This window comes from Marmota monax, unplaced genomic scaffold (assembly GCF_021218885.2).
Source record: "Marmota monax isolate L192 unplaced genomic scaffold, Marmota_monax_Labrador192_F-V1.1 WCK01_AAM20220418_F8-fsc00005, whole genome shotgun sequence".
Classification (NCBI taxonomy): Eukaryota; Metazoa; Chordata; class Mammalia; order Rodentia; family Sciuridae; genus Marmota; species Marmota monax.
The window spans coordinates 11,602,501-11,627,552 of record NW_026692254.1 but is presented as its reverse complement, the minus strand read 5'-3'; the positions used below and the strand labels follow the sequence as shown (position 1 = coordinate 11,627,552).

General features: G+C 41.0%; 1 protein-coding gene across 2 annotated transcripts in view; it reads left to right on the top strand.

Moving 5' to 3' along the window:
• LOC124089314 (neuronal acetylcholine receptor subunit alpha-7) overlaps window positions 1–25,052 on the top strand; it is a 108,247-nt gene that overhangs the window by 39,769 nt on the left and 43,426 nt on the right. The window contains exons 3-4 of one of the 2 annotated variants that reach the window (XM_058576617.1): window positions 8,061–8,105; window positions 17,690–17,799. In XM_058576617.1, the coding sequence (XP_058432600.1) occupies window positions 8,061–8,105; window positions 17,690–17,799 (155 nt within the window). The remainder of the gene's footprint in view (window positions 1–8,060; window positions 8,106–17,689; window positions 17,800–25,052) is intronic. The other variant, XM_058576624.1, reaches the window with a different exon arrangement.

Below are 25,052 nucleotides of genomic sequence, written 5' to 3'. Positions count from 1 at the left end.
TTACAAATACACTTATTTAATTCTTCATTTTTTATTCATAATCATACCATGATCATTAGCAGTCATTCCAGTTTTTAAAAAAAATTTTCTCATGCCTTGTGTGTTTCTTCATTAATTTTTGTTTTCAGTGTTATAATAGGAGTAAATTATTTTACATGTTCTTATTTCCTTATTTGGAATCCTTATTTATTTTTTCTTAGTTTATTAAACCAGTGAATCTATATTATTTTAAAAATTATTAGAAATGTTCAAGTAAAACACACCAAATTATACTATGTTCATGTACACCACAATGAATCTGACTTTTATGTGTCATTACAATGGCCTAATAAAATAAAAAGTGGTGGTGGTGTGGACCAATAGAGTAAAGGAAGGGGATGAGGGGAAGGAAGGAGATTAGGGAAAGAGGATGTACTGGGAAATGAGGTTGTTCAAATTATATTATGTGCATGTACATATATATCACAGTGGGCCTCACTATTCATAATTATAATGTACCAATAAAACCATTAAAAAACATCAGAAAAAGTTACCACTTCTAAATCCTATTTCCAGCCGGGAGGAGGAAGGATGCAGAAATATTGGTCAGTGAGTACTAAGTTGTAATTAGGAGCAAGCAGTTTGGGTGGGGTGGGGTGACTATGGATACTAATAATGCACTGTACATTTTAAAAATTTGGAAAAATTTTTGTTTGTTTGTTTGTTTGTTTTTGTTATTGTTGTTGTTTTGTTTTTGTTTTTGATACCAGGGATTGAACCCAGGTGCATTTTACCACTAAGCCACATCCCCAGCCCTTTTATATATTTTATTTAGAGACAGGGTCCCACTGAGTTTCTTAGGGCCTCACTAAGCTGCTGAGTCTTGATTTGGACTTGTGATCCTCCTGCCTTAGCCTTCTGAGCCATTTGGGATTACAGGCTTGGGCCACAATGCTCAGCCGGAAGAAATGTTTTTGATGTTTTTGCCATAAAGAAATGGTAAATGAGGGACATAGAAATGTTTCACCTGATTTAAACTGCACCATGTATACATGTATTGAAATATCACGTGATATCCCATGAACATGTATAATTTTATGTGTCAGTCATAATAAATTAAAAAAAATATTAGACAAATGAGTCCTGCTTCTAACTTCTGTTCATGTATCTTGTCCCTTCCCATCTGTCCTTTGAGCCCATTTTCTTCTGGTTTCACACTAGGACCTTTGTTGGGATCACTATGTCTCTAGTCAGTTCTTTGATGGGACATATCATAATTAGGTTTCTAACAGAATTTGTTGGAAGAGCCTGATACTGAGCTACCCAAATCTGTCCCTAAAGCCTTTGTGGGAGGTGTGACTCTGTGCAGTTGTTTGCTTTCAGTCCTGTCAGATAGAACTTGTTATGGGTGCCATGTTTGTTGTAGATGGTGCTGGAGATACCTGCAAACTGATCTAGTCCAGATGATGGCTTAAGCACAGAGAGGAGTTGATTGTTTTTATCCAGGGCTACTTCAGATGAAGCTTGATTCATGGTCCCCACCATGTGCCTGGAGCTGATTCTCCCCTCTGTGTCTTGCCTCCACTCTGTTGTTGTCTTCCTGTCACCTCTGCTCTCTAGCTTTGCTAACTGGAGAGGTGTTTCCATCACTGTTAGTTTCTGCTCTCTGGATCCTCTCCCAGGCTTCATTCCTCCAGATTTGGAACCTGTGGAGGAGGCAAGGGAGCCCTTCCTCTTCAGAAGGAAGCTCTTAGTAGCAGTTAAAAGTATCTGCTTTTAACTCTTCCTCATTTCCTGAGAAGGGTGGGCAGCTCTCTGGAAATGGGGTTCACTCTACAGGATCTAAATGGATGCTAGGTAAGGGGACAATTCCCTAGGAGAGCCTTCCTATCCCTGCACGCACAGGCAGCTGGCATGTCTTAGCGATACATCTTTTTCCTTCAATTTGGCATTGAACATTGGGATTCACAGGGGAAGGAAAAATCAGTTGGTATTGCTGGGATCAAGGACCTAACCTCAGAGACACACCTGCCCCAATTTATCTGGCATTTATTCTTCCCAGAGGAGTCATTCAGCCTAATTGGCCAGTTCTTCAGTTTGTTTTTATGTGTCTGTTTTGGGATTATGTCAGTAAGGAATTACACACTGATAAGTTGGGAGTGGGAGGGAAGAAAACCTGTGTTATACTTGGGTCTGATTTCTAAAAATCCCTTAAGCCTTTTGTTTGCATTGTTCCCAAAAAGAGTTTTTCTGGAGCTATGCAGAATTAACTTTGATAGTTAAAAATAGAATTAAAAAATTAAAATCATTCTGGAGGCAGAAGTTTCCAAAGGATTGCAGTCTCTGCCTCAGTGAGGTTAAATAAGGAAATTGAATTTTGGAAAAGCTCAGGGGCCTCCCCAGGTCCATCCAGTCAGAGAGTGGCAAAGCCCAGATCTGACTGTGATATCTAGACTTTTTACATTGCACTCTAAGACACATACCCTGAGTAGCCTCAAAGTAAGTGCAGGGAGGGAGATGTGATCTGTACTCTGCCAGGGCCAGGTTCTCTTAAGAACCAGGGTGTCAGGAATGCCAATATCTATGCCAGTGACTCTGAAACTTCTAGGTTTCAGGACTCCTTTACTTTCTTAAAGGTTATTGAGAATGCCCCAAATTTTGTATACATCTATCAATATTTATCAAGTCAGAAATTAAAACTAAGAAAACTTTTTGAAGTTTATCCATTTAAAAAGACAATAAACTCATGCTAACAGGAAAAGTATTTTATGAAAAAGACACTATATTTTCCCAACATAACACATTTACATGAAGAGGAAATTGTTTTATTAGTTTGCAAATCTCCTTAATGCCTTACTTAATAAAAGGTAGCTAGACTTTCTTATTTGCTTTTACTGCTGATCTACTGTGTTCTGTTGGCCGTGCAGAACTCCAAGCAGTGCTCATGAGGAAGGAGGGAGAAAGAAGGAAATAATTTCCTATGAGAAAACTTTCCTTCCTTCCTTCCTTCCTTCCTTCCTTCCTTCCTTCCTTCCTTCCTTCCTTCCTTTTTTTCTTTCTTTCTCTGAATTTCTTTCTTTCCCTTTATTTCTGTCTTTCTCTTTTTGTGTTCTGGATCAAACCTAGGCCTCATGCATGCTAAGCATGCCCTCCACCACAGAACTACATCCCGAGTCCCAATGAGAAAAGTTTTGAGTCACTGATCAAAAACAACCGTTCTGCCCTCATCTCAGAAACCCAGAGGTTCCCAGCCTGTGCTTTGAGAGCTTCTGCTCTGAACAAATACCAAAGAAAACTTTTTTTCCATTATCATAATCAAAGTGCCCATGGTTATGGCATAAGTGTCAGGATGAAATCGTGGTTCAGAACACAATCATCCAGCTAGAAGAATAAGAGGTTGGATCTCAGCTTTTACTTTTGAATATAAAAGCCAGGAGTTTATTTTGTTTTGTTCCACAATTGATTATTTAAGCGTTCCCTTTTCCCTTCGATTATAAAGGTAATATATGCTTACAACAAAGCATTCAAACAGAACAGAGGCAAATAAAATTAGTAATTCTCATGATTAAATGAGAAAAAACAATATTTCCAGCTTTGCTGAGATGCCACTAGGCCAAAGTGAGTTACACATTGTGCACATGCGTGTCCATGTATGTATGACATTTACAAGAATAAAAACTCTGTTTAATGGTTAGCCATGCCCTGTTCAGGTTATCATAGAAATTCTGTTTAGTAAAGTGCTTGTTCATCTTTTGCCCATTTTTTTCTGTTGGATTGTCTGCCTTTATTCTTATTGATTTGTAGGAGTTTATTTCTTACTCTATCAGTCTTTTGTCAGACTTAATATGTTGCTGACACAGAAAAAAATCATAGACTCTCAGTTTATTATTCTGTAAAACTAGGATAAAATATGGTTGGTGTAAAGATTAAATTGGATAAAAGAAGCCATCCTTGTTATAAACTATACAGTGCTACAAAAATGTGAATTTATATCATCCAGTGGTCTTCCCTGCAAGCAAGAATTTAGACATGGTTAGATCTAATGTTACGTATTTTGTTTTGTTTTGTTTTCCTCAGCATCTACTCAAAAGCAAAGAAAGCAGTGAAATAATGTTGAATAATTCTTTCCTTAACTTCCAAGAGAATACCTGCTATAAGAATGCAAGATAGCACATTACACATCATCAGAACAGTTGTACTTAAATAAGATACACAATTATTCAGAAATATTGATTTTTTTTAAACAGTGTGTTCATATAAATCAAAGTGTGCTCTTCAGTGAAGTGCTCAAACTAAAAAAGAGTGAGGAGAGTCAGGCCACTTGACTCTGGGGTACGGTGCCACACTGACCTTCTTTGCTTCCATGATAGGCTTCTCCTGAGTCCTCAAGGCAGGCAGGAGCATGTTCTTCAGGGAGATCCATGGGCAAGCAGCTGCACAGGGACAGCTGCTAATGCTGAGTGACATTTCATGGATTGAGTGGTGCTACCCTTAATACCACTGGCTATAGGAGGCACATAAAGCAGCTGTTAATATTCTCATTTCCAAGGAGAGAAGATTGAAGCCCAAAGACTACAAGTGCCTACTGGCTGGGTAACTGAGATTAGACCCAGAGATCCTTTGGCCCACATGGTCTCTAATTTTTCATTGCTGTCCTACTCAGTGTGGACAGGGCAGTAATAGCCAGATGGTTGATCTGGAATTACTGAAAACAATTTTAAGAGTGCTATGGTCTGAATATTTGTGCCCTCCCCATTCATATGTTGAAATCCTAAGCCACAAGATGATATTGGGGGTGGGGTCCTTGGGAAGTAATTCAGTCCTGAGAATGGCTCCCTCCCAGATTGGACTAGTCCCCTTATAAAAGAGACTCCAGAAAGCCGATTTCACCCCTTTCACCATGTAAAGACACAGGCAGAAGACCACCACTTATGAACCATGAAGCAGGCCCTCACCAGACAGCAGAATTCAATTATACCAGCACCTTGATGTCAGACTTCCATTCTCCAAACTGATAAATAAATTCCTGTTGTTTATAAGCCTCTCAGTTTATATTGTTTTTTAAAACATCCTAAACAGGCTAAGACACAGAAACTGCATTGCTTGCTAATTACCAGCCCTGGGGTACCTGTGGGATGTTGTTTTCCACCTGAATAGAGCCTTGGCAAGCTCCCCCATTTTATCTTCCAGGAGCTCAGGAACAATGTTCAATTACCACATTACATATCAGGCCAGCATATTGCCTGAAACAGGAAGTGCTTCATAACATTTGTTGAATGAATGAATGAGCAAACGAATGAATGAAGGAAAACTTGGCTGGACCACAGAGAAAAGGCTTGTGCACTGAGTAAGGGATTTTTGACTTGATTCTTTGTTCAGTGAAGTTGAAAGAGGATGAACTGATTATATTTGTGTTCAGAAAGCCCCATGTGGAGGTGAGCAGAGGACAAATGTGAGTATGCACATATGTGTGTATGCATGAGTCAGCATATTGCAGGTAGGAGAAAGTGTGAGACCTTGTCACCCTGTGGGTGCGGCCCTGAGCCAGTGAGGGGAGGAAGGAGATGCATTTGGAGAGTGGAGCCCTCCGACTACAATGGGCTTCCTTTGGAGCCTCAGCAGAGGGCCCCTCTTGGCATTGCTGTGCTGTCAGGTGGTGGCTGGCTGCTGCTTGTTGTTGATTACAGATTGAAATGCTATACTTTGGTCCCATGCTGCCACACAGCACAGAAATCCAGTGTCACTCTAATGAGGTTTCCGTTTGAATGCTGGAAAGAAAAAAGCCTTTTAATTAGATTGGTAGTAATTGAGCTCCCAAACCGCAGAAGCCTTTCTCTCAGGAGAGGAAGACACAAATGCAATTAAAAGAAGAAAAGGCACCTAAATGTGGAACCTTGCTAATTCTAAGTCCATTAAAAACAACAGCTGCTTAATAAGTTGAGGCAGCAGATTCATGTCCTGAAGAGCTTAAGGAATAGGAGACAGAACTGGAACTGAGCACATGTACAGTTTCAACATACGGCTCTTGGTGTGGAATACGGAGAACTGTTAGCTCAACAACTTTTTACCATGAAAATATATTGGCTTGTGTTGTTTTGGAAAAGGAAATGTCTTTCCTCTGTTACAGAACTGTCAATTTCTCCTAAGCATATCCCCTGTCCTGGGAACCCTCTGAGATATAGTCCACCGGGAGCAGTATCCTCTCTGTGGTATCTGCCCAACCCCACCCATCTCACCCTCAAAGGTACTCAGCAGGTGAGCAGCAGGGCACAGGGGCATGGATATGTCAGAGTGTCCCTCCCAACTTCTTACCTGTATACCACATTTTTATTTTAATAAGAAGCAGCATTCAGTTCTCATTTGCATCCCTGCCTGCGGACTACACCCTGGCAGATGCAGATGCTAGATGCTTACAATCATTGGGCCTGTTTTTGGTGACTTCCCATTAGTGAACCAGAACAAGTAATTCCGATTACAGGAACTTGAGGTCTCAGCTTCCAGGCAAGTCTTCACGCTAACATTAATAAATACTTTCCCTGGAGAGGGTATTAGTTGCTAATATACGGAATCCTTTAGGTTGAAGTTGAGAGGATTCAATACTAAAACAACAACATTCTAGTATAACTATTGTATAAAAGTTGCTCAGTTGCCTCTTTGTGAATTGTTTTTTGCTAGACCCTGCTGGACTTGGCCAGTGATAAAGTACTGCTTGCATCCCAGTTGTAAAGGGCAAGTTTGACTAGACTCTTCTTTACATGGTATGCTAGATCACTTTCCATCACTGTAATAATACTTGAAGTAATCAGCCTACAAAAAGAGGAGGTTTATTTTGGTCCATGGTTTTGGAAGTTTCTGTCTGTGATTGGTTGGCCTCTTCCTTTAGGACTGTAGCAAGACAGCTCATTGTGGCAGGAGCATGTGGCAGAGCAGACCTGCTCACGATCTGCCAGGAATTGAAAGAGAGGAAGAGGAAGGGGCTGGAGTCCCACTGTCTGCCCCCTTCAAGAGCAATCCCCTAATGACCTAAAGACTGCCTACTAGGCCCCATCTCGTTAAAAAAAATTTTTTTTTAGTTGTAGATGGACACAATAACTTTATTTTTTAAATTTAATTTGTTTACGTGGCGCTGAGAATCGAACCCAGTGCCTCACATATGCTAGGCAAACTCTCTACCTCTGAGCCACAACCCCAGTCCCTAGATCCCCGCCTCTTAAAAGCTCTAGACCCTTCCAAAGCTCCAGGCCTTTGAGGAATACTTATGATCCAAACTGTAGTAGATGCTTGGTGTTTGAACAACGTTGATACACTGTGCTGGGCTCAGTGGCTGATGTACAAACTTGATGCCTTGCTGGATCCCTATTCAGAAAGGTATCTTGGAAATGCAGAAAAACGGGTCCTGGAGTCAGACATATCCCAGTGTGAGTGTATTTTTTGTAAAGTTGCCTCACTTTCCTAACCCTTAGTTTACTCAGTTGCGTAGGATTTATTTTGCAGATGTATGGCAGGGGCCTGACATGTTGACTGGTCAGGTAGAGAATATTAGAAGACCCAGACCCACAGGGATGAGGCAGAGCTATAGGCTACAGCATTCTCAACATAGGGTGGGGCTGCTTGACATGGGGCCATGCTTTTTTGGGAGGGAAGCATTGAATATTTGTTTAAAAGTACATAAATTCTAGCAATAAAACTGCCTTTAAAAATTAAAATTTGCACCCAATTTTTAAAGTATGTAAATTATAAATAAGATAAATAGCAAAGTCCTTAGCAGACATCATTTCTGGATGGTAGGGCTGCCCAATTTTAATTTCCTTCTTTATACTCTGCCATCCTTTGTAAGTGCTCTATAATAAATGTGTATTACTTCAGAATGAATAGAAAAGCTTAACTCTGGGGAAATGCTGCTGGCATAGATTTGGAAGTGCTTGGTGCATTCTAATTTGCACATACAACAATGATCCCAATAGTCAAATTTCTACATGAATAATTGTATCATTCCTTCTTTTGTAAAGTACATAAGCTGTATTTATGCTGCTTTTTTTTCTTTTTTCTTCTTTCTTTCTTTCTTTTTTTTTCTTTTTTAGGATGAGAAGAACCAAGTTTTAACCACCAATATTTGGCTGCAAATGGTAAGTTAAGACAGTGGCATCCTTGCTTCTGTGTCTGCCTATTCATGCTTCTGGGATGCATGTGCTTGATCAGCAGGGAAGGCAGAGGTTCTGTGAGGAAAAGCCCAGGCTGTCACCCCTGACTCTACACCTGCCAGCAACGAATGCTGGAGGTGTCATGCTGCAGACTATAAATTTCTGGCTTAGAGAGTCCTTTAGGTTGGCATTGAATATTCAATACTGAAAAACAGCAGGGCTTGATGCATGCTTCTATTGTACTACTGGGTGATCTGGGGACATTTCAAAACCACTTCAGGCAAGAAAAATAATAAGATGCAGGGCAGCATTTAGATGGTCCCAACCTGTGCTGTAGCCACTCCCTAGTGCTCTGCAGCACCTGCCTGTCTTCTGTACCCTCAAGAGATGCATGTTTGACTCAGTCTGAGACTTTCTGTGCTATAAGTCTTCACATTTCATGCTGTAGTGACTTCTGCAAAAACCTCTAAAGACTATATAGGTTGAGCATCCCTAATCTAAAATCCATAGTCTGAAATGCTCTGAAATCTGAAACATTTTGAACATGACATTCAAACTCTTTCAGATTTCGGACTTCAAGTTTTTAGATTTTTTCAGTTAGAGATCTTCAACCAGCAAAATCTACACAAATATACCAAAATTCAAAAAAACTTCAAAATCTGAAATAGTTCCCAAGTATTTTGGATAAGGGATACTCAATTTGTTTTCTATTCCTGGATTTTTAACTTGATATCTATGATGCTAATCTAAATTCAATTAATTACAGGTGATATCATGCCATCAAGTTGTAAATATTGAAATTCAAACATAAAACTGTTAGTCTTTATTTCACATGGAATCTTAATACCATAATAATAATAATAATTAACTCTGTGTCCATATCATTCCCTTAAAAAACAATATAAGCAAACCCTTCTTTTGCTGTTTAATGTTTTACATATCCTCTTTTTCTCCTTGCATCTGCATTTCTGTTATGCTTTTCATGCAGGGTTTTATAAATAATGCAAAATAATTTTGTATTTGAAAGACTTTTATTAATCACTATAACTCATTTTTTCTTAAATGTAAATGTTTACATATAAATTATTCCTTCAGACCATAAGTGTTTAAAAAGTTCTTCAGATTTGACTTAATATTGCTATTATTATTGGCACATTTTTATTGGTATAAATTTTAATACATAATATTCAATACTTTTTATATTGGAAATTCATGTCTGTGTCAAGATGGGGGTTTGTTTTAAATTAATTTATGTATCCACAGGTGATTCTGTTATTTCTAGACACAAGAGAACAGAACAATACAGTTGTCATCATCAGTTCTTTAACTTATTTTGTTAATAGATGCAGCAACATCTTGAGTTGGTAATGAAAGACTTTTTGTTAAAAAATATTATTCAATTCTTTGAACTTCTTCCAGATTTTATGCCCAAAATAACATTGTTTCCATCAAATGCATCAGTTGGCAACTTAATTAGTTTTTTCTTCATTTTTATTGAAAGCAAAAAATAAAAGGATTACCCCCTCACCTTTTAAATTATTTGTCACTCAGTTTTTTAAGGTAATTCATACACAGAGACAACTGCAGGCGAATCTTTGTTAGTTCTTAGTTCAGTCTCCCAAGATGAGTTAAGTGAAGAATGCCTTTCTTTGTAAAGTGGAGTGGGGAGGAGAAATAAAAGTGAGGGCCTATGGTATTCCCAGGTGAGTCTGTGGGAATGCCATGCAGAGCTGAGAGAGAGAAAACAGATCTGCTTAAATCCATTTGCTAAGTGTCCCAGAGGTGCACTAAGCTATGCATGAGACCTCTTGCAGAACCTGCCCATAATGAGTAGGGTGGAGTCTTTGGGAGTTTTCTCCTGCAGCATTTAAAGCAGTATGCTTCAGTAGGTACATCCCATCCCTTTTCTTGTGCCCACCTATTCTAGCTTCCCTCCTTTTCCCTGGGATGCATGATTTGTTCCACCCTGGAAGGCTAGCCCTGCCTCCAGTGGACATGTCCCATCCTCTGGCACCTGCTGAGAGCATCCCTTTAACAGTTGTCCCCACTACCTTTCTCTTCATTCACATTCATGCCTCTTTCCACAGTCATCCTTGTCTGGGTAGATGGCTGTCCCATTATCCATCTGCACAATGCAAAAACCTCAGTGTCACCTTTAACTCTTGTCTTTCAGATCTCACATCTGTTTCATTAGCAAATTCTGACATCTTAACATTTTAAACAGATCCAAGATCTAACCACTTCACATCTGGTCTAAACTGGCATCTTGTCTCATCTCCCGTATTGTGGAGTCTCCAGGCCAGTCTTCTGTGCAGTGCTTGCCTCCTCTAATGATGTCTGTTCTCAACATAGCAGCCTGTGTGATCCTTTAAGATACAAGGAAGTATTAGTCACATGCCTCTCAGGCTCATCTCTCCAGGGTGTCCTGCCTCCCTGTGGAAATTAAGAGCTAAAGTGCCTTGAAGTCACCTTTGATCGCTCCCTGCTTAGACCATCCTTCCTTTCCCATCTTCTCTGTCTTCTTTCCTAGCAGTGTTTCCTGCCCTTTTGATGTAAGTAATGCATACGTTATCCAAATACATGTCCACCTCCAGGCCTTTGCATTTACTGCTCTCTCTGCCTGGAAGGTTCTTAAGAACCAGTTGATTTGCTTGTTTACTTCTTATTGGTCTCTTCCTAAACAACTGTTTCAGTATGTCTTCCCTGAGCTCCTGTGTATTGCCCCAAACACTCCCTGCTACTTCCAGCCTACTCTGTCCCCACTCTTTTGCAGCGCTAGGGGTTGAACCCCAGGACCTTCACATGCTAGGCTAGTGCTCTACCACCTATCTACATACCAGCCCCCACTATATTCCCTTTACATTGCTTCAATTTTTCTTCCAAAGCACTTCTTACCATCATACATATTTTGTATTCACTTGTGTTTGTTCCTAACCTCCAAGTTCCTTGCCTTGCCTCCACTAGCATGTGTGCACCAGGAGAGCAGGGCTCTAGCTAGATTTGTTCACTGTTATGACCCCTAGCTCCTAGCCCACTGCCTTGCCAGAATGGCCTAAGATATTACAATACAACATAAAGCCAACACCTGCATAACATTGGGACACTTCAATATAAGGTAAAGCTCTGGCAACTTGGGAGATGATGCAGATACTTTCCCTGTGCCCTCTAAGGAACAGAGCTGTTACTGATGTTTTTCTTACAAAATAAGTGCCATGGACAGCTCTCTCTCTGGTGCCCACCTATCTTAGCTCTAAGTCATTGGTTTTCAGCAGAGTATATGATAGGGCAATATTTTAAAGTGTATTGGTTTTCAGGAAAAAATATAACTGGATTATTACTTACTGTATTGAGTTCAGGTGCTCCATAAATAAAATCTTTGCTTTGGAGGATGTCACCAGAGATCTTAAATTTCTTTGAAGCCCAGCTTATTTCTAATTAATACTTGCATTTGCAGAACCATCTGTACCTTCATTTAAAAAAAATCTCCTTTACCTATTCAACTTACCTTTGGGAGCACCTAATATGTGGAAGATACTGAATGAGGCCATGTGAGGGCACCTAAAAATGTAAGACAGTTTCCACTCTCAGCCATTTACAATCAGGCTGTGTAATTAACACATTTAAGGAAAGGTTAACCACTAAGAGATGATAAATGTTTGAGGATATGGAAATGCTAATTACTCTGATTTAATCATTACACATTGTATACATGTGTTGAATTATCACACTCCACTCCATAAGTATGTGCAGTTATATGCCAATTAATTTTTTTAAAGTCAGAAGAAAGTAGAAAAGCTTGACATACCAAGACCAAGTGGTTTCTTAGAGATATTGCAGGGGACAGACTGATGGAAGGATGGAAGAAGTCACAGGTGGGAACAATCCTGTTTTATAGTAATGGGATACAGGTAAAGTCCCAAACTCCTCTAAATAGGAAGATCTGGGAGCACTAGCATTTCATTATTAATTGATACTTCTTTTCAGGTGCCTGCCATATTGAAAGCCAATTCCCTTATGGCAAGTGCACTTATAAAGCTGAATAATGACATTAATTTGGAATGGTGATGCAGAAACTGTGAAAGTACTCCAACTAAATTTTTAGGGCATCCCAAGAATCTTGGGTTTAAAACAACTCTTAACAGTTCCAAGATTCAATCCTGTGCCTCTGTGTCCCCGGCTCCTGCTTGGTGCTTCAGTCTAGAAGCCCTGGTGCTCTTATGTGTCACACCATGGACTTGGGAGATTTGGGCAAGAGATCCTCAACCAAGGGCAAGCTTGGAAGCTTCCCCAAGACCATTTCTAAATGGTCCTTGTTCTTGGGTTTCATCATGAGTGATCAGCCTGGCGTAACCCAGCCTGAGTAGTGGACATGTACAGGAACCAAAGCTAGATATTGAAGGCAGAAAGGGCAGAGTACCTGGAAAAGTAGTAATGTGGGCAGGAGGTAAACAGATTCAAGGAAAAGGCTCTGAGCCATGGATTTTTATTTTCCACAGTTTTATGTTGCTGAATTCCTGTTCTGAAAATCTGAATCCACATAACTTTTTCTCTAGGGTATTTAAACTCTAGGTTAGTTTACTGCAAATGATAGTTTTCCTATACATGCAAAATGGAAGAGGCAGAAGAATAAAAAAATAATTAAATTCTCTTTTACCTAAAGTTTGTTGATTTTATTATCCTTTCTCCCAGTTGTCCTTGATTTTTTTTCTGAATTTCAGATTATTCGGATAACCTTAGGAATATGAAGTTGCTGATCTCTCTTTTTACTTCTTCATATTCCTAGGAGGAAGCAGTTGGTATGTGGTCTCTGTAGCTGTTTTATCACTTTGGGAGGTCTAACAGACCTAATCTGATTTAATGTATGAGAAGAAATGACAGCAGCCATTTCAGTATCTAAAGAGACATATGAGCCATTAAACTCTGTCTTCTTTTGATATCTTGCTCATTCTTCTCTTTAGATTTCCCAGCCTTCTTTTGTTTATTCTCTATTTTTAACCTCCTAATTCTAATTATGGTACTAATTGCATTCAATCATAGAATGTTAGATTGTAAACCAAATTATTTCTAAAATGTTTACCTTTTTATTTTTTGCATTTATTTTCTCTAACACATCGAAACGCAGCACATCAGGGTCATAGTTTAGCCAGCCAGTGACCTGCTTAGGACCTTGATTGCATGCAGAGGATTGGGGTGGGGTGATTAAATCATTATATCTCACTGGGAAAGCAGTTTCAGAGGCAAGAGATAGAAAGAGGCTCACTTTCCTTCTTTGCGATCAAAGTAGTCGATTGGAAGGGTTGTCAAAAATATGATTGGATGGTGTTTTCTGACTCCAAATATGTGGTATCTTTTTCAACAGCAACAACCAACTGGATGTTGAACAATTTAATTTAGTTCTGACACTATCTACCTTGAATTAGCGTCAGAACCCACAAGCTTGAGAGCTCAGTCCCACAAGACTGCCTCCACTTCAGACACTTGCTGCAAGTGGGGTGCCCAGGACACCCGTACTTCCACCTGCCTGACTGTACATTCAGGTGTTTCTACAACCCTCCATCACTTTAGATTCAACATTCTTCTAGAACAGCTTACAGTTTTGGGGTGAATATTTAAGTTTACTGGTTTATTCTGAAGGATGTATCTCAGGAACACACAAATGGAAGAGACATAGGGCAAAGGATGGGGAGGGGTGAGGAGCTTGGACCGCTCTGAGTGCGCCATCCCCCATGCATCCCTGTGTCCATAGCTCTGAATCAGAAGTCCTCTGAACCTTGCTGTTATAACCCAATTTTGTTTTATAACCCAGTCTCCAGCCCACCACCCCTTCCTGGAGTTGGGATGAGAAGAAATTGAAAGTTCCCACCTTTTAATAATATGATTGGTCTTTCTGGTGACCAGCCCCCATCATGAAGCTACCTAAGGCCTAAACCTAAATCACTTCATTAGCATAAACTCAGGTGTGGTCCAGAGGACCTCTATCACAAAAGACTCCTAGCACCTAGGAAATTGTAAGGATTGGGAAAACCAAAATATTTCTTATTCTACTAAAAGATATATTTTTTAAAGGAAAGAAAATTTCCCTCCCCCCCTCCATTTCCATGCTGGTCTGTATGCACACACACACACACACCAAAAAGTCTCCTGTGACCTCAAGGTAGGTCTAATAGGGCCCAGGTGTCAGAATCATGGAAGAATCTAGATTCCTGTTGTGCCTTTTAGATCAACAGCTCCTTGTTTGCTGCATATCCCATTTATAATCCCACACCCTCTTCTCTTAAAGACTCAATGAGAAGAAATCCCAGAGGGAGAGAAGGAATAGAATATTCTATTGTATGGGAAGATCAGGGAGTATTGCCATCTCTAGGTTCATTGATGCTGCTTTCCAGGTGCCACCACATGGAAAGGGTGCCAAGGGTTGTCTACAGACATGTTGCTCTGTGCTTCGCCCCTTAGGGATCTAACATCTAATTGGAAGCAAATGTTTTGAGAGGATAAACAACATATATCTGAAACTAGACTGTTTACAGGCCTTATTCTATGTCCTTTCATAGGAAACCCATGGAAGGCAGCAGAAGGTTCCTGCTGCAGTTCCCAGCATTATGTTGGTCCTCATTCTTCTACATCTTTGGCCAGAGCTCAGTTATTATAGTTCAAGCATCCTGTAGGATTTTATATAATGGAGGAGTCTCTTTCTGTCTTTTTTTTTATCATTTATCACTTGACTACTAGAATTTTTACTTGCTGCTGCACACATCATCTTATTTCATTCTTGCCACACTATGAGTTGCCACTCAGAAAGTGTGATTCACCTATTTAAGCTCACACAGCAACACTGTACCAGAACCTTGGCACGGACCAGGTCTGTTTGATTCCAAAACTCCCTGCAGCTCCTCCTTTCTTTCTGTGGGCCAGACTGGCTTTGGAAGTAAGGGAGAGCAACATGAGCAGTTGGTCAGCACCTTTAGAGACAGCATACAGTCCATGCTTTCGTGGGGGCTGTCTTGTCGGTATACAGATTGACTTAGAAGAACCAGCTCTGAGACAGTGCAGAGATCACTTTGCTTGAGATCATGTAACGCAATTGAGTCCTGACCCAGTGACTGCTTCCAAAGATACAGTACTCTGAGACTTAGTCTCTTGATCATGCTGACCTCCTTGGATTGTGGTGAACATGGGCATGCATGTGATGCTGTGCTGCCACCTGGTAAGGAACCTGTGGGATATACACAGCTGGGTGTGCACATGCAGGAGGAGGTGTGGAGTGTTGGGGAGGGAGCATGCAGCCTGGCCTGGTGCCTTTAGATAGGTCTAAGCTTGATTGACCAAGCAGTTTCTTTCCCTGTCTTCCTTCCATCTTCTGTCCATTGTTTTAGCACATGGAAGAGTCCATTGTGTTGCATCCCACGACTAAACACTTACGGTCACTCCAGGTGAACTGGGCTGGCACGAAATAATCATACAGAGTGATACCTTTGTATTTGGGTCCTGCGACGGCTTCTCTGACCTTAGGGGTCTGTGGAAAGAGAGACAGAGGAACATGTGCTGAACCCTTTTATTGGGAAGAAGCCATTCAAATGAGGCAAGGGGTAGGATTACAAAGGAATAGGTGAGTGTAGCTCACCTCCCATGGATGATGCCCATACCCGAAGACCTGCCTTGCTATCTGAACTGGGACAATGCCCAAGTCACCACTAAATGTAGTGATTGGTCAGAGCCTAGTGATTCAAGACTGGAAGGTGTGGTCACTCAGAGTGGCTTCCCACACCTGTGCTTGCCTATAACTTCTGCTAACCTTTCCGAGCAATTCCTGGATTCCTAGGGCCCTGATTAGCATTACTAATAGTTGCCATAATTGGCTTTATAATAATCAGTGACCAATCCAGAGATACATCCCAGGGTGAGATATAAAGAAAACATAGAAATTGGTATGGAAGAGCTTTGTGCCCAGAGCAGGGAGAGAAATAAAGAGGAGCACAGGGCCAAGGGTCCTGAGAAAGATCAGACTGCAGCAAACACCTTTGGTGGCACCCAGATGTTCCTGACAAACAACTTGAACAAGACCAGCCCTTCCTCAGTGTTCTCCTCCCATACCCTCTCCATTAGCCCTTGTCTAATTAGAGACCATAGCAGGGTATTTCTCAGTCCTAAATACCCCTGATGAGGCTTCCCAATGATATTTGTTAACATATTCTCATTCTCTGAGGTCCCTGACTGTAAAATGATATTATTTACCTTGGTATCTTCTCCTGTCTGACTTCAGATTGTTCCAACTCTCAGATAACCTTTGCAGATATACCTGCCCTCCCCAGAGTTTGGTTAGATGTCTGGGACATGGCCTTGGGCCCCTGATGGCAGTGTCAATAGTTCTAAACCCACCATGCCTCATCTATAATTCCTGAATTTCAACAGTTCTGAAAATTCATTTCTCCCTCTTCCCTTGATATTTTTGTAACCTTGCATCAAATTCATTTGGTCTGAAATGAAATTGAAATTGATGTGCAATTGAAGCATTTATTTATCTCTCAGTGTAAATATGTAAGTAAGTTTCAGAGCAAAAATAACAGTGTTTGATTATGGGACATCTGCCTTGGTTCCAGCTGGAGGTGTTGTATAGCGTACCTTTCTAAATATTGGAAAGTCTTTTCTAGAACATGGGTGGTCCCAGGGGAAATGAAAACAGAATGGGGCCTGATTACGATACAGTTGTAGTATCTGCTGGGTCCACACCTGCCATCCTTGAGATGCCATGGTGGGTAGAGTGCTGGTTTCATGACACTGGTGGGGAGCTAGGGTTCCACCTCTATGGTCCCAATAGAATTTGGCCATAGGAATGGCAGGTTAGCACCTGGTCCTGGGATGGAGAACCCCAGGCAAGAGCCTTCCTCTGTTTGTGCAGTAGACACTCAGGAATCTAAATTAAGTCCTGGACCTGAGTTTGTGCATCTACAAATACTTTCACATTCCTCACCTGCGTCCTTCTATCCTGACAGTGTCCCACTGTCCAGGCTCAGTGTTTGCATTGGTAGGTCCTGGTGTTAGAAGCATGTCGTTGTAACTGAAGCAATCCAAATCTAAAAATATGCCCTTAGAATTTCTGAGAGTCTCCCATGCATTTGCACAGTACTGTTTTCATGGAAATAAATGGTGTATATTTCCACAACCTGATTTTTATTCCAGTTGAAATAAATAAATTTATTTTTTTTTTCAAAATGTCCTTAGAATGAAAACTTGAAAAGCAGAAGAGTTATTCATTTGGCTAGAAGGAACCCATCACTGTGGGAGAGAAGGCTCGAGGGCATGCAGTGGGTTGGAATTAGCTTTAATGTTACCATCTGAATGTGGTCATGGTGACAGCAGAAACTTAAATGTGATTTTTATGCTATTCATGATCATTTTGGAAGGATTTATTTAATTCCCAGTTGCCTAATATTGTATAGACAGCAACTCAGTTTGTGTAAATATAAATGACTGGAACTCTTTTTCACTTTGAATATACCTAATAATCTCTTACAAGAAATATAAGTAGGTCAGGAAGCAAAGTGCTGCTAATGTCATTGTCTGTGTGCCAGTCTTGGACAGATCACTATTTACAATGGAATATGTCAGAATATCCAGGCGTGAAGACTGTTCGTTTTCCAGATGGCCAGATTTGGAAACCAGACATTCTTCTCTATAACAGGTAAGAACTCTGGACAAAAGGAAAAGTGATTTTTTGCTTGCATATATGTGGCGATCAAGCATATTTGAACATTTTATAGAAATGCTGGATATGCTATCTATAATTGGAACCATTGCTCCTCATGAAGCTTTGCAAGTGACCAGGACTTTGAGAAGCAGCTCTGTCCCCCACTGCTGGTATTTTCTGTGTTTACATGCAAGTTCAGGTTTTCCCACTTGTTGTCCAAAGTCACCTTAGGGGTCATGCATTATAGATGCATAACACCTTTTCTCTGCATATTTGGGTATGAAGCATGCATGTGTAAGAGTACATTTGCTCTCTGAATGGCAGCGGTTGCCATCAACAGCAGAAGGTATGTGCCTATGGGATGCCCAGGCGGAGTCATCTTCATTTGCATTGGGAGAGCTCTGTTGCAAAGGTGGCTAAGTTAATAAAGACTCTCGCCTTTAGCTGGTCAGAGAAACAAGCAGCCCATGTTGCCCACTTGACATAAGTAAAGTATAATAATATTCTACTAGTTTTTCTCCTGAGGGCAAGAAACAAAGGATTCGTCAATAAGTCAAGGCAGTTTGTTATGGAGAGCAGATGACTAAAGAGCAAGAATCTAGGCAAGAAAAATTTCTAGGAGTAGTAAAATTATTTGTTAAACCGCTTAGCCAAATAAAGATATCTAGACTATCCCTTCTATTTTATACATGATGACCATCTTAAGATAAAATAAATTTTCTAATGAGGCAGACCTCTTTGGTTCCATTTGGAGGGAGAAAGGAGTCTGGACTTTTTAGGATTCAGAGAATGGTGTGACCATCTATCACTGTCCTCCATGGTCACTTAGTGAGCCCCCTTGAGCCAGCTAATAGGTTCATCCTATATTGCTCCTTCCAGAAGCCTGAACAATTCTATTTCTTATGGACTTTTAATTCTTTCTGTTTTTGCTGTGGGGGTCTTATTTCCCTTGAATCATTGGACCTGTTTTTAGAAGAATATCTCCTCAGTTGCTGGCATTTTCTACTGCTTAAATAAAGTTCAAGACAGTAATGGGAAAGGCAATGGGAACTTTCTGGGATACTGCTAGGCAATGTTCTTCACCTAAGTGATGACTACAAAGATGCTCATTAAAAAACACCCATAATCTCTATGTACTCTACTTAAATATATTTAATATTTTAGAGGTAGGAAAAAACAGTTTGGACAACTGAGCTTTGAAAACTGTCCAATGTCAAAGTATATAGTCCCTTTTTGAGGGGATGAAGCATGTGAACTTTTATGCTGAACTTTGGGTCATCTCTTTCTTAGGGTCTGTATGAGTTTGCTAGGGCTCCTGTAACAAGAGTACCATAGACTGGATGGCTTAAAAAAAACCAGACATTTGTTTGCACACAGTTCCAGAGACCAGAAGTCTAAGATCAAGGAGTAGGCAGGATTACTCTCTTACAAAAAATTTAAAACTATTTTAAAGTAACTATAGATTCATAGTAAGTTTCAAATATGTGTACAGGGAGGCCCTGTGCACCCTACACCCCACGTTCACCCATGTTGGCGTCTTACTTTAGTATAGCACAATGCCAAAACCAGAGAATTGACATTGGCACAATTCACAGAGCTTGTTCAGATTTCATTTGTTATTTATTTGGGTGGTGTATTTGGGTGGGGGGAGTCCATGAAATTTTATCATGTGTATCTTTGTGTAGTCACAATTGTGATACAGAACTTACCATTATCATAAGGCTCCTTCGTGGTACCTCTTGATAGCCCCCCTGCTACCCCCAACCCATGCCCAATCAGAGTTGGTTTCTTCTGATCCACTCTCTGCAGCTTACAACTGTCCATCTTCTCCCTGTGTCTACACATGGTCCTTCCTCTGTGCTTGTCTATGTCCTAATCTTTTCTTCCTATAACGACATCAATCAGATTGGACAGTGACTACCCTAACAACCTCAATTGTTTTTAATTACCTCTTTAAAGGCCCTATCTACAAATATAAGTCACATTTTGAGGTACTGGGGTTTAGAATTCAACATACGAATTTTGGAGGTAGCAATTCAGATAGTAATAGGCACTATGGCCGACTGCTTATAAACAAAGCTTTGAGGTTGAACAAATCAGGATGTAAATTATAGCCATAAAATGTGCCATCTTTAAAACTTTCGATTATTCCATTTGTCCTTTGCACAGTGACGGAAATGCCAACTTCACAGAGTTCGGAAGAAAATCTCTATGAGTGTTTGTAGCATGTTTAATGTGGTACTTGGCAATGATAAACATTTAGTCATGGCATATGTATTAAGAGGGTATTTTAACAGTTGAAAAAGAAAGAATGTGTTTCACAGTTCCTAATTCAGTTTTCTTCATCTGGAATCAATAATAGATTTTATAATAAGGCTATAAAAGATGGGTTTTTATGTCTGTGTGTAAAACTGTTAACTCCCAAATATAAAAAGTTTGATGATTCAACCATTCTGGCTAAGGAAGAGTTGCTCAAATGTTCTGTATAATTGAATTTCAAGGAGCAAAGATACAGTAGTTTCTGCCTGACATATGACACAGGCCCTCAGGAATAATGCCATATTCTTTCTGTGCCTTGCTCAGAATTCTGTTTTTCTTACATCTGCCTTTAAGCTCTACTTAGCAAATTTTCTCTTTCATCTTCTGCTCCGTTCCTGTTGACAGAGTCTTCCAGAATTGCTGATGGAGCATATAGAGGCTGCCGTGCCTTATGCTTTAATTTTTCTGAGCAGTGGGATGTAGGACTTCTTTCTGAAGTAAACTGCTAAATGTATGGCTTTCATGCTCACATGAATCGTTTACAGAGAATATTATTTAAGCCTGTCTTAGACATGGTACCCATAATCTATTGCTACAGAACAAACTACCCCAAATTTAGTGGCTTAAATAAACAGAAAACTCCTATTATTCTCAGGATGCTGTGGACTGACTGGGCCCGTGTGGCTGGGCTGGTTGTCTATTCCATGTAAACATTTTCAAAGAGTAGTCAGCTGGAGTTAGAATACCAGGGAACACAGTCACACTGCTGGAATAAGCTGGCTGGCGAGAATGTTGGCAGTGGCTGGAAGCTTAGCTGGGGTCGAGTGTTGTGCCACTTGGGTTTTCTTTCCCTGTCCTTTTCCACAGGTGCATATGTACCCCCAATTTGGTGGTTGAAAACAAGAGGAAGAAAGTAGGGGCTGCCAGGCATCTTTGGGACTGAGCATGGGAGTCCCAGAATGGTCTGTCATCCATTCTGTTGGGCAAAGTAAGCAGAGGTGCAGAGTCAAGGTGGGGGGAATTGGTCCCATCTCTCTAGGCCATGCAGGAAAGGATTGAAGCAAAGGTGAGCTCTGGGGGAGATTAGCTATCACGTGCTAAAGAAGGAAAATGATGAAATTGTGAAGGTCAGATTAAAAATTTGGGGAGAACAGGAAGAACAGACTAGGCATGCATATTGAAAGTACTGGCTAAATGGAGCACTCAACTAAATTCATTCTGTAAGAGGATTAGTGGGCTAAGAGAGATTGTTTCCAAACTAAAACATCGTTGGATAATTCCTAGACTCTATTCAACAGCTTCCCTTTGCTGGCTAGACGTACTGCATGGGCCCCCAGGTATGTATGGACTGGCCCACCTTTCTAAACCTGCTATTCCCTAGCCCCACTGTCTCACCTCATTGATACATGCTGACTCTTCTGCAGACAGGATATTTATCAGAGTTCCTCTCTGGGTGAGGAATTCCCACCTTCCTTATCCTTTCAACCTAACAGAAAGGGGTTCGTGACCCTATAGCACTTAAGGGCTGCTCTTTCTCAGGGGACCTAATAGCGCACTTAATACGTATTCATGAACATATGAAGTGGAGGGAGGATATAGGAATTATTAAGAGGAGGAGCTGAGAGGATGCTGCTAAGAATGGCCAGAGAAGAAATAAAGCAAAGGGAACAAATCATATTGGCAACCCAGAAAACATTGAAGTATGAAAGAGTCCAAAAATTGACATTGGAATTAGCAAAAATGGGTTTGTCTTTAGTAAGATCCTGACCTTCTGATATTCTGTACTTGGGGATTTTGAGAGATGCCAGCTTAATATTTCTTGCCAGCTGCCAGACACTCAGAATCCCATGTTCTGCTCAGAGACTCATTTGTTGGTTCATTAGTGTGTAAATGAGGGTACAGGGGCTTTTACTGAAGAAGGGGGTTAAAATGCTATCACTCTGAAAGCCAGGGTTTTTAAGGAGCGTTGAGTCCAGTGATGCCTCACAAACACGTCTCTTATTTCTCACTGTATTCCAGGTTGATATTGGAGCCCACGTGTGAGCTACTAATGGTTTTTGAGATATAATGCATTTTCTGTGCTTTGAAGAGGCTGGGTCACTGCAAAACAGCTATCTCTGCATCATTTCTGGAATAGGTTGCTGAATTTTCTTGATGGATGGGGAACCAGTTATGTGTTCCCAGCCAGCTGGCCAGACTCTGAGGAGAGGATGGGCGTTAATAAAAGCTCTGCCCAGTGCTGATTTCAGTAGTTTCTCGTTGCTTTATTTTGCTTCACTTGAAGCCATCAGCTCAAGGATTTTTCTGAACACAATATTGCTCAAAGTGAGTAGCAATTATGGCTGGTTTGTCACAATGGCCTCTTTTGGATGGGATTGAAAGCCTTGCCAGTATCAGCAGTCAGCTTGCAGAAGGTCTGAATCCTAGGGACATGGAGGCCACCCTATGCCATGCAACAGCAGGCAACTGCCTCAACCCCTCTGGCTTCATGTTTGATGAGCATATTTAAAGATGTTTTGTTGATTCCGAAATTTGAGAACAGTGAAGAGTGCTAATCATCCATTTCACAGACTGTGCAAAGCTGCATTTGCACATCTATAGGTTGATGTTTTTCTTTACACTTTTCTGTCACCCTGTGATGATAGCAGAACCTTGGAAGTGACAATGTGTACAGGGCATCCTGGGTACATTGTAATATAGCTTTATAAGAATTCTTAATTGTGCTAATCAATGAGGTGCCAATGGAATCAATTTATTCCCTTGCCAACAGTCTTAGGTTCCCCCAGAAGTCAAGCCCAGACAGATTCATGTGTTTTTTTGGGGGTAGTCATAACCGAGAAGCACTATTGGGGTAGGGGGTAGGGTGGGTGGTTACTAAGGCAAGCAAAGAAGGAAAACCAATCAAGGACGTCATTAAAAGTTGCATTGTGGGCAGCTGGGGCCCACTCCTACTGGGGACCTCTGAGAGACCATCTCAGAGATGCTTCCAGAGATGTCAGTTTCATGGCATGTCTGGAAATCCTGCTCCCTGCATGGACCAAGTGTGCTTTGGTAGTCAGAGCCTTGAGCTGGGTTGCAGATCTCCAGAGGAAACAGCTGTCGGGGCCTTGGGTGTGGAAAGGATGGTTGTCAATATGGCCTTCCATAGCACAGATGGGCCATATGCTCAAATTTCAATCATTTTCACCTTGCTATGATTGTAGATCCAATCTTGGCTTTCTGGGACACACAGCAAGAATGTGAGTGGTAGGGAGAGTGTCTTAGGACGCTGGCCAGCTGGGTGTCCTCAGCCAGAGCAGAGTAGGCAGGCAGGTTGCAAAGGTAACTGGGCTAAACAAAAGTTCAGGCCCACTGAGTATTTCCTGGGAGTGCCACACACAGGTCTGCATGTGGAATGGGATCACTCACTTTCAGTGTTGTCACTGTTAACATCGCCTATGTCATGGTATTTGTGGACCAGAATAAAGTTGGCCTGCTGGTGCTCAAAGACCCATAATGCAGTCATGGTTAGCCTTGAGGTGGGAGGGCGCTGAAGGCATTGTTAAATGGTTGTCAGGAATAGTTCTTGTATGTGGTAGGAATCTTCAGGTGAGCAAAGATAGTTTTGCTGCTGCATACTCAGAGAAGAAGGCTTTAGCAATGTACTGTTAGGATGAATCTGCATTATCAAATATTCAGACCTAATCTGGAGAGAGGATGTTTCTAAATAGTGTGTGGGTAGAAGGAGAGGAGGAGAAGCAGTCTGTTTTCAAGAAGTGAGTGGAGCCAGCCAATCTATATTTACATCTCTAAGATCATCATTCGAATGGTCCATCATAGGCTCTTCTGCTCATCCTGGGTTCTGGTGATGTTTGTTTTTCATTTGTTCATCCATCCAGTCAATATTGGATGAAGGCTCCTTCACTATTATTGCACACTGTTGGAGGAACTGAGGGTGCAGCCATGATGAAACCAGACCAAATATCTGTCCCTTAGAGAAAGAGAGATGGAATTTTCGAGGGGAGAGCATGCACCAATTGAAGGTGCTCCCAGTAAAACAGCAGGGGAGGTGGGAAGGAGTTAGCATAGCAAGAGCTAGGGCCAGAGGCAGAGGTGAGACCCACAGAATAGCACATCATGTGATGTCAAGGAGGGGAGTGTTCCTGACAGAAAGAGCAGCCAGGGCAAAGGGCCTGTCAGGAATGCTTGTGAAAGACTTGGAAATTCAAGAAAGAAGAAGACAATTGGGCTTTTACTGAGTTCACACCTTACTGGTTATCTGATTCTGCAGTGAACTGTGCCCATCAGGGTCTTCCACCTATTTTTCAACTCTGTAAGTTCTAGAAAACTGGTAGCAAAGCAGATGATTCTAGTCCATAGAGAAGCAAAAGGATTTTGTGAGGTGGTGGATTCCTCTATTAACAGATTGAGATCAGCATTCCTAGATTCCTGGTTACATTTGTGTATGTCTCCTGGGTGTTCCTCAGAATGGTTTTAGCACCTTGAGGTTCCCTCATGAATGAGTGACTTAAATGCTGTCTTTGACACATGTTCATTTTATACTTGTGCAAGTGTCATGGTTTTATCATTTAAAAAATGTATTTTTTATAGTTGCCTTAAGGCAGGAATATGCCATCTAGATCTATTCTAGGAACAGAAGGGGACTGTGTGGCTGTTAAGGATGGGGGAGGGGACAAAGTCAGTCACCAGAGTGGGTCAGAGACGGGATGGGGAGTGGACCAAGTCTGGGGGTTCTTGGCTTTCACTCTGAGTGAGGTGGAAGAGGCTCTCACCCTTTTCTTAGCATTTTCATTTCATTTCTTTTTTGCTTTGAATAATTATAAAAAGATTTATTCTCCTTCCACCTTGCTGTCAACTGACTTCCATCAGGTGATTTTGTCTAGAAGTTACTCTCTGTTCTTTTCTGCATTGTTCTCTCAGGGCATGGAGTACACATGTTTTGCTTTTGTTATTTCCTCTGGCCTCTCAGTAACACCAAGAGGGGAGGG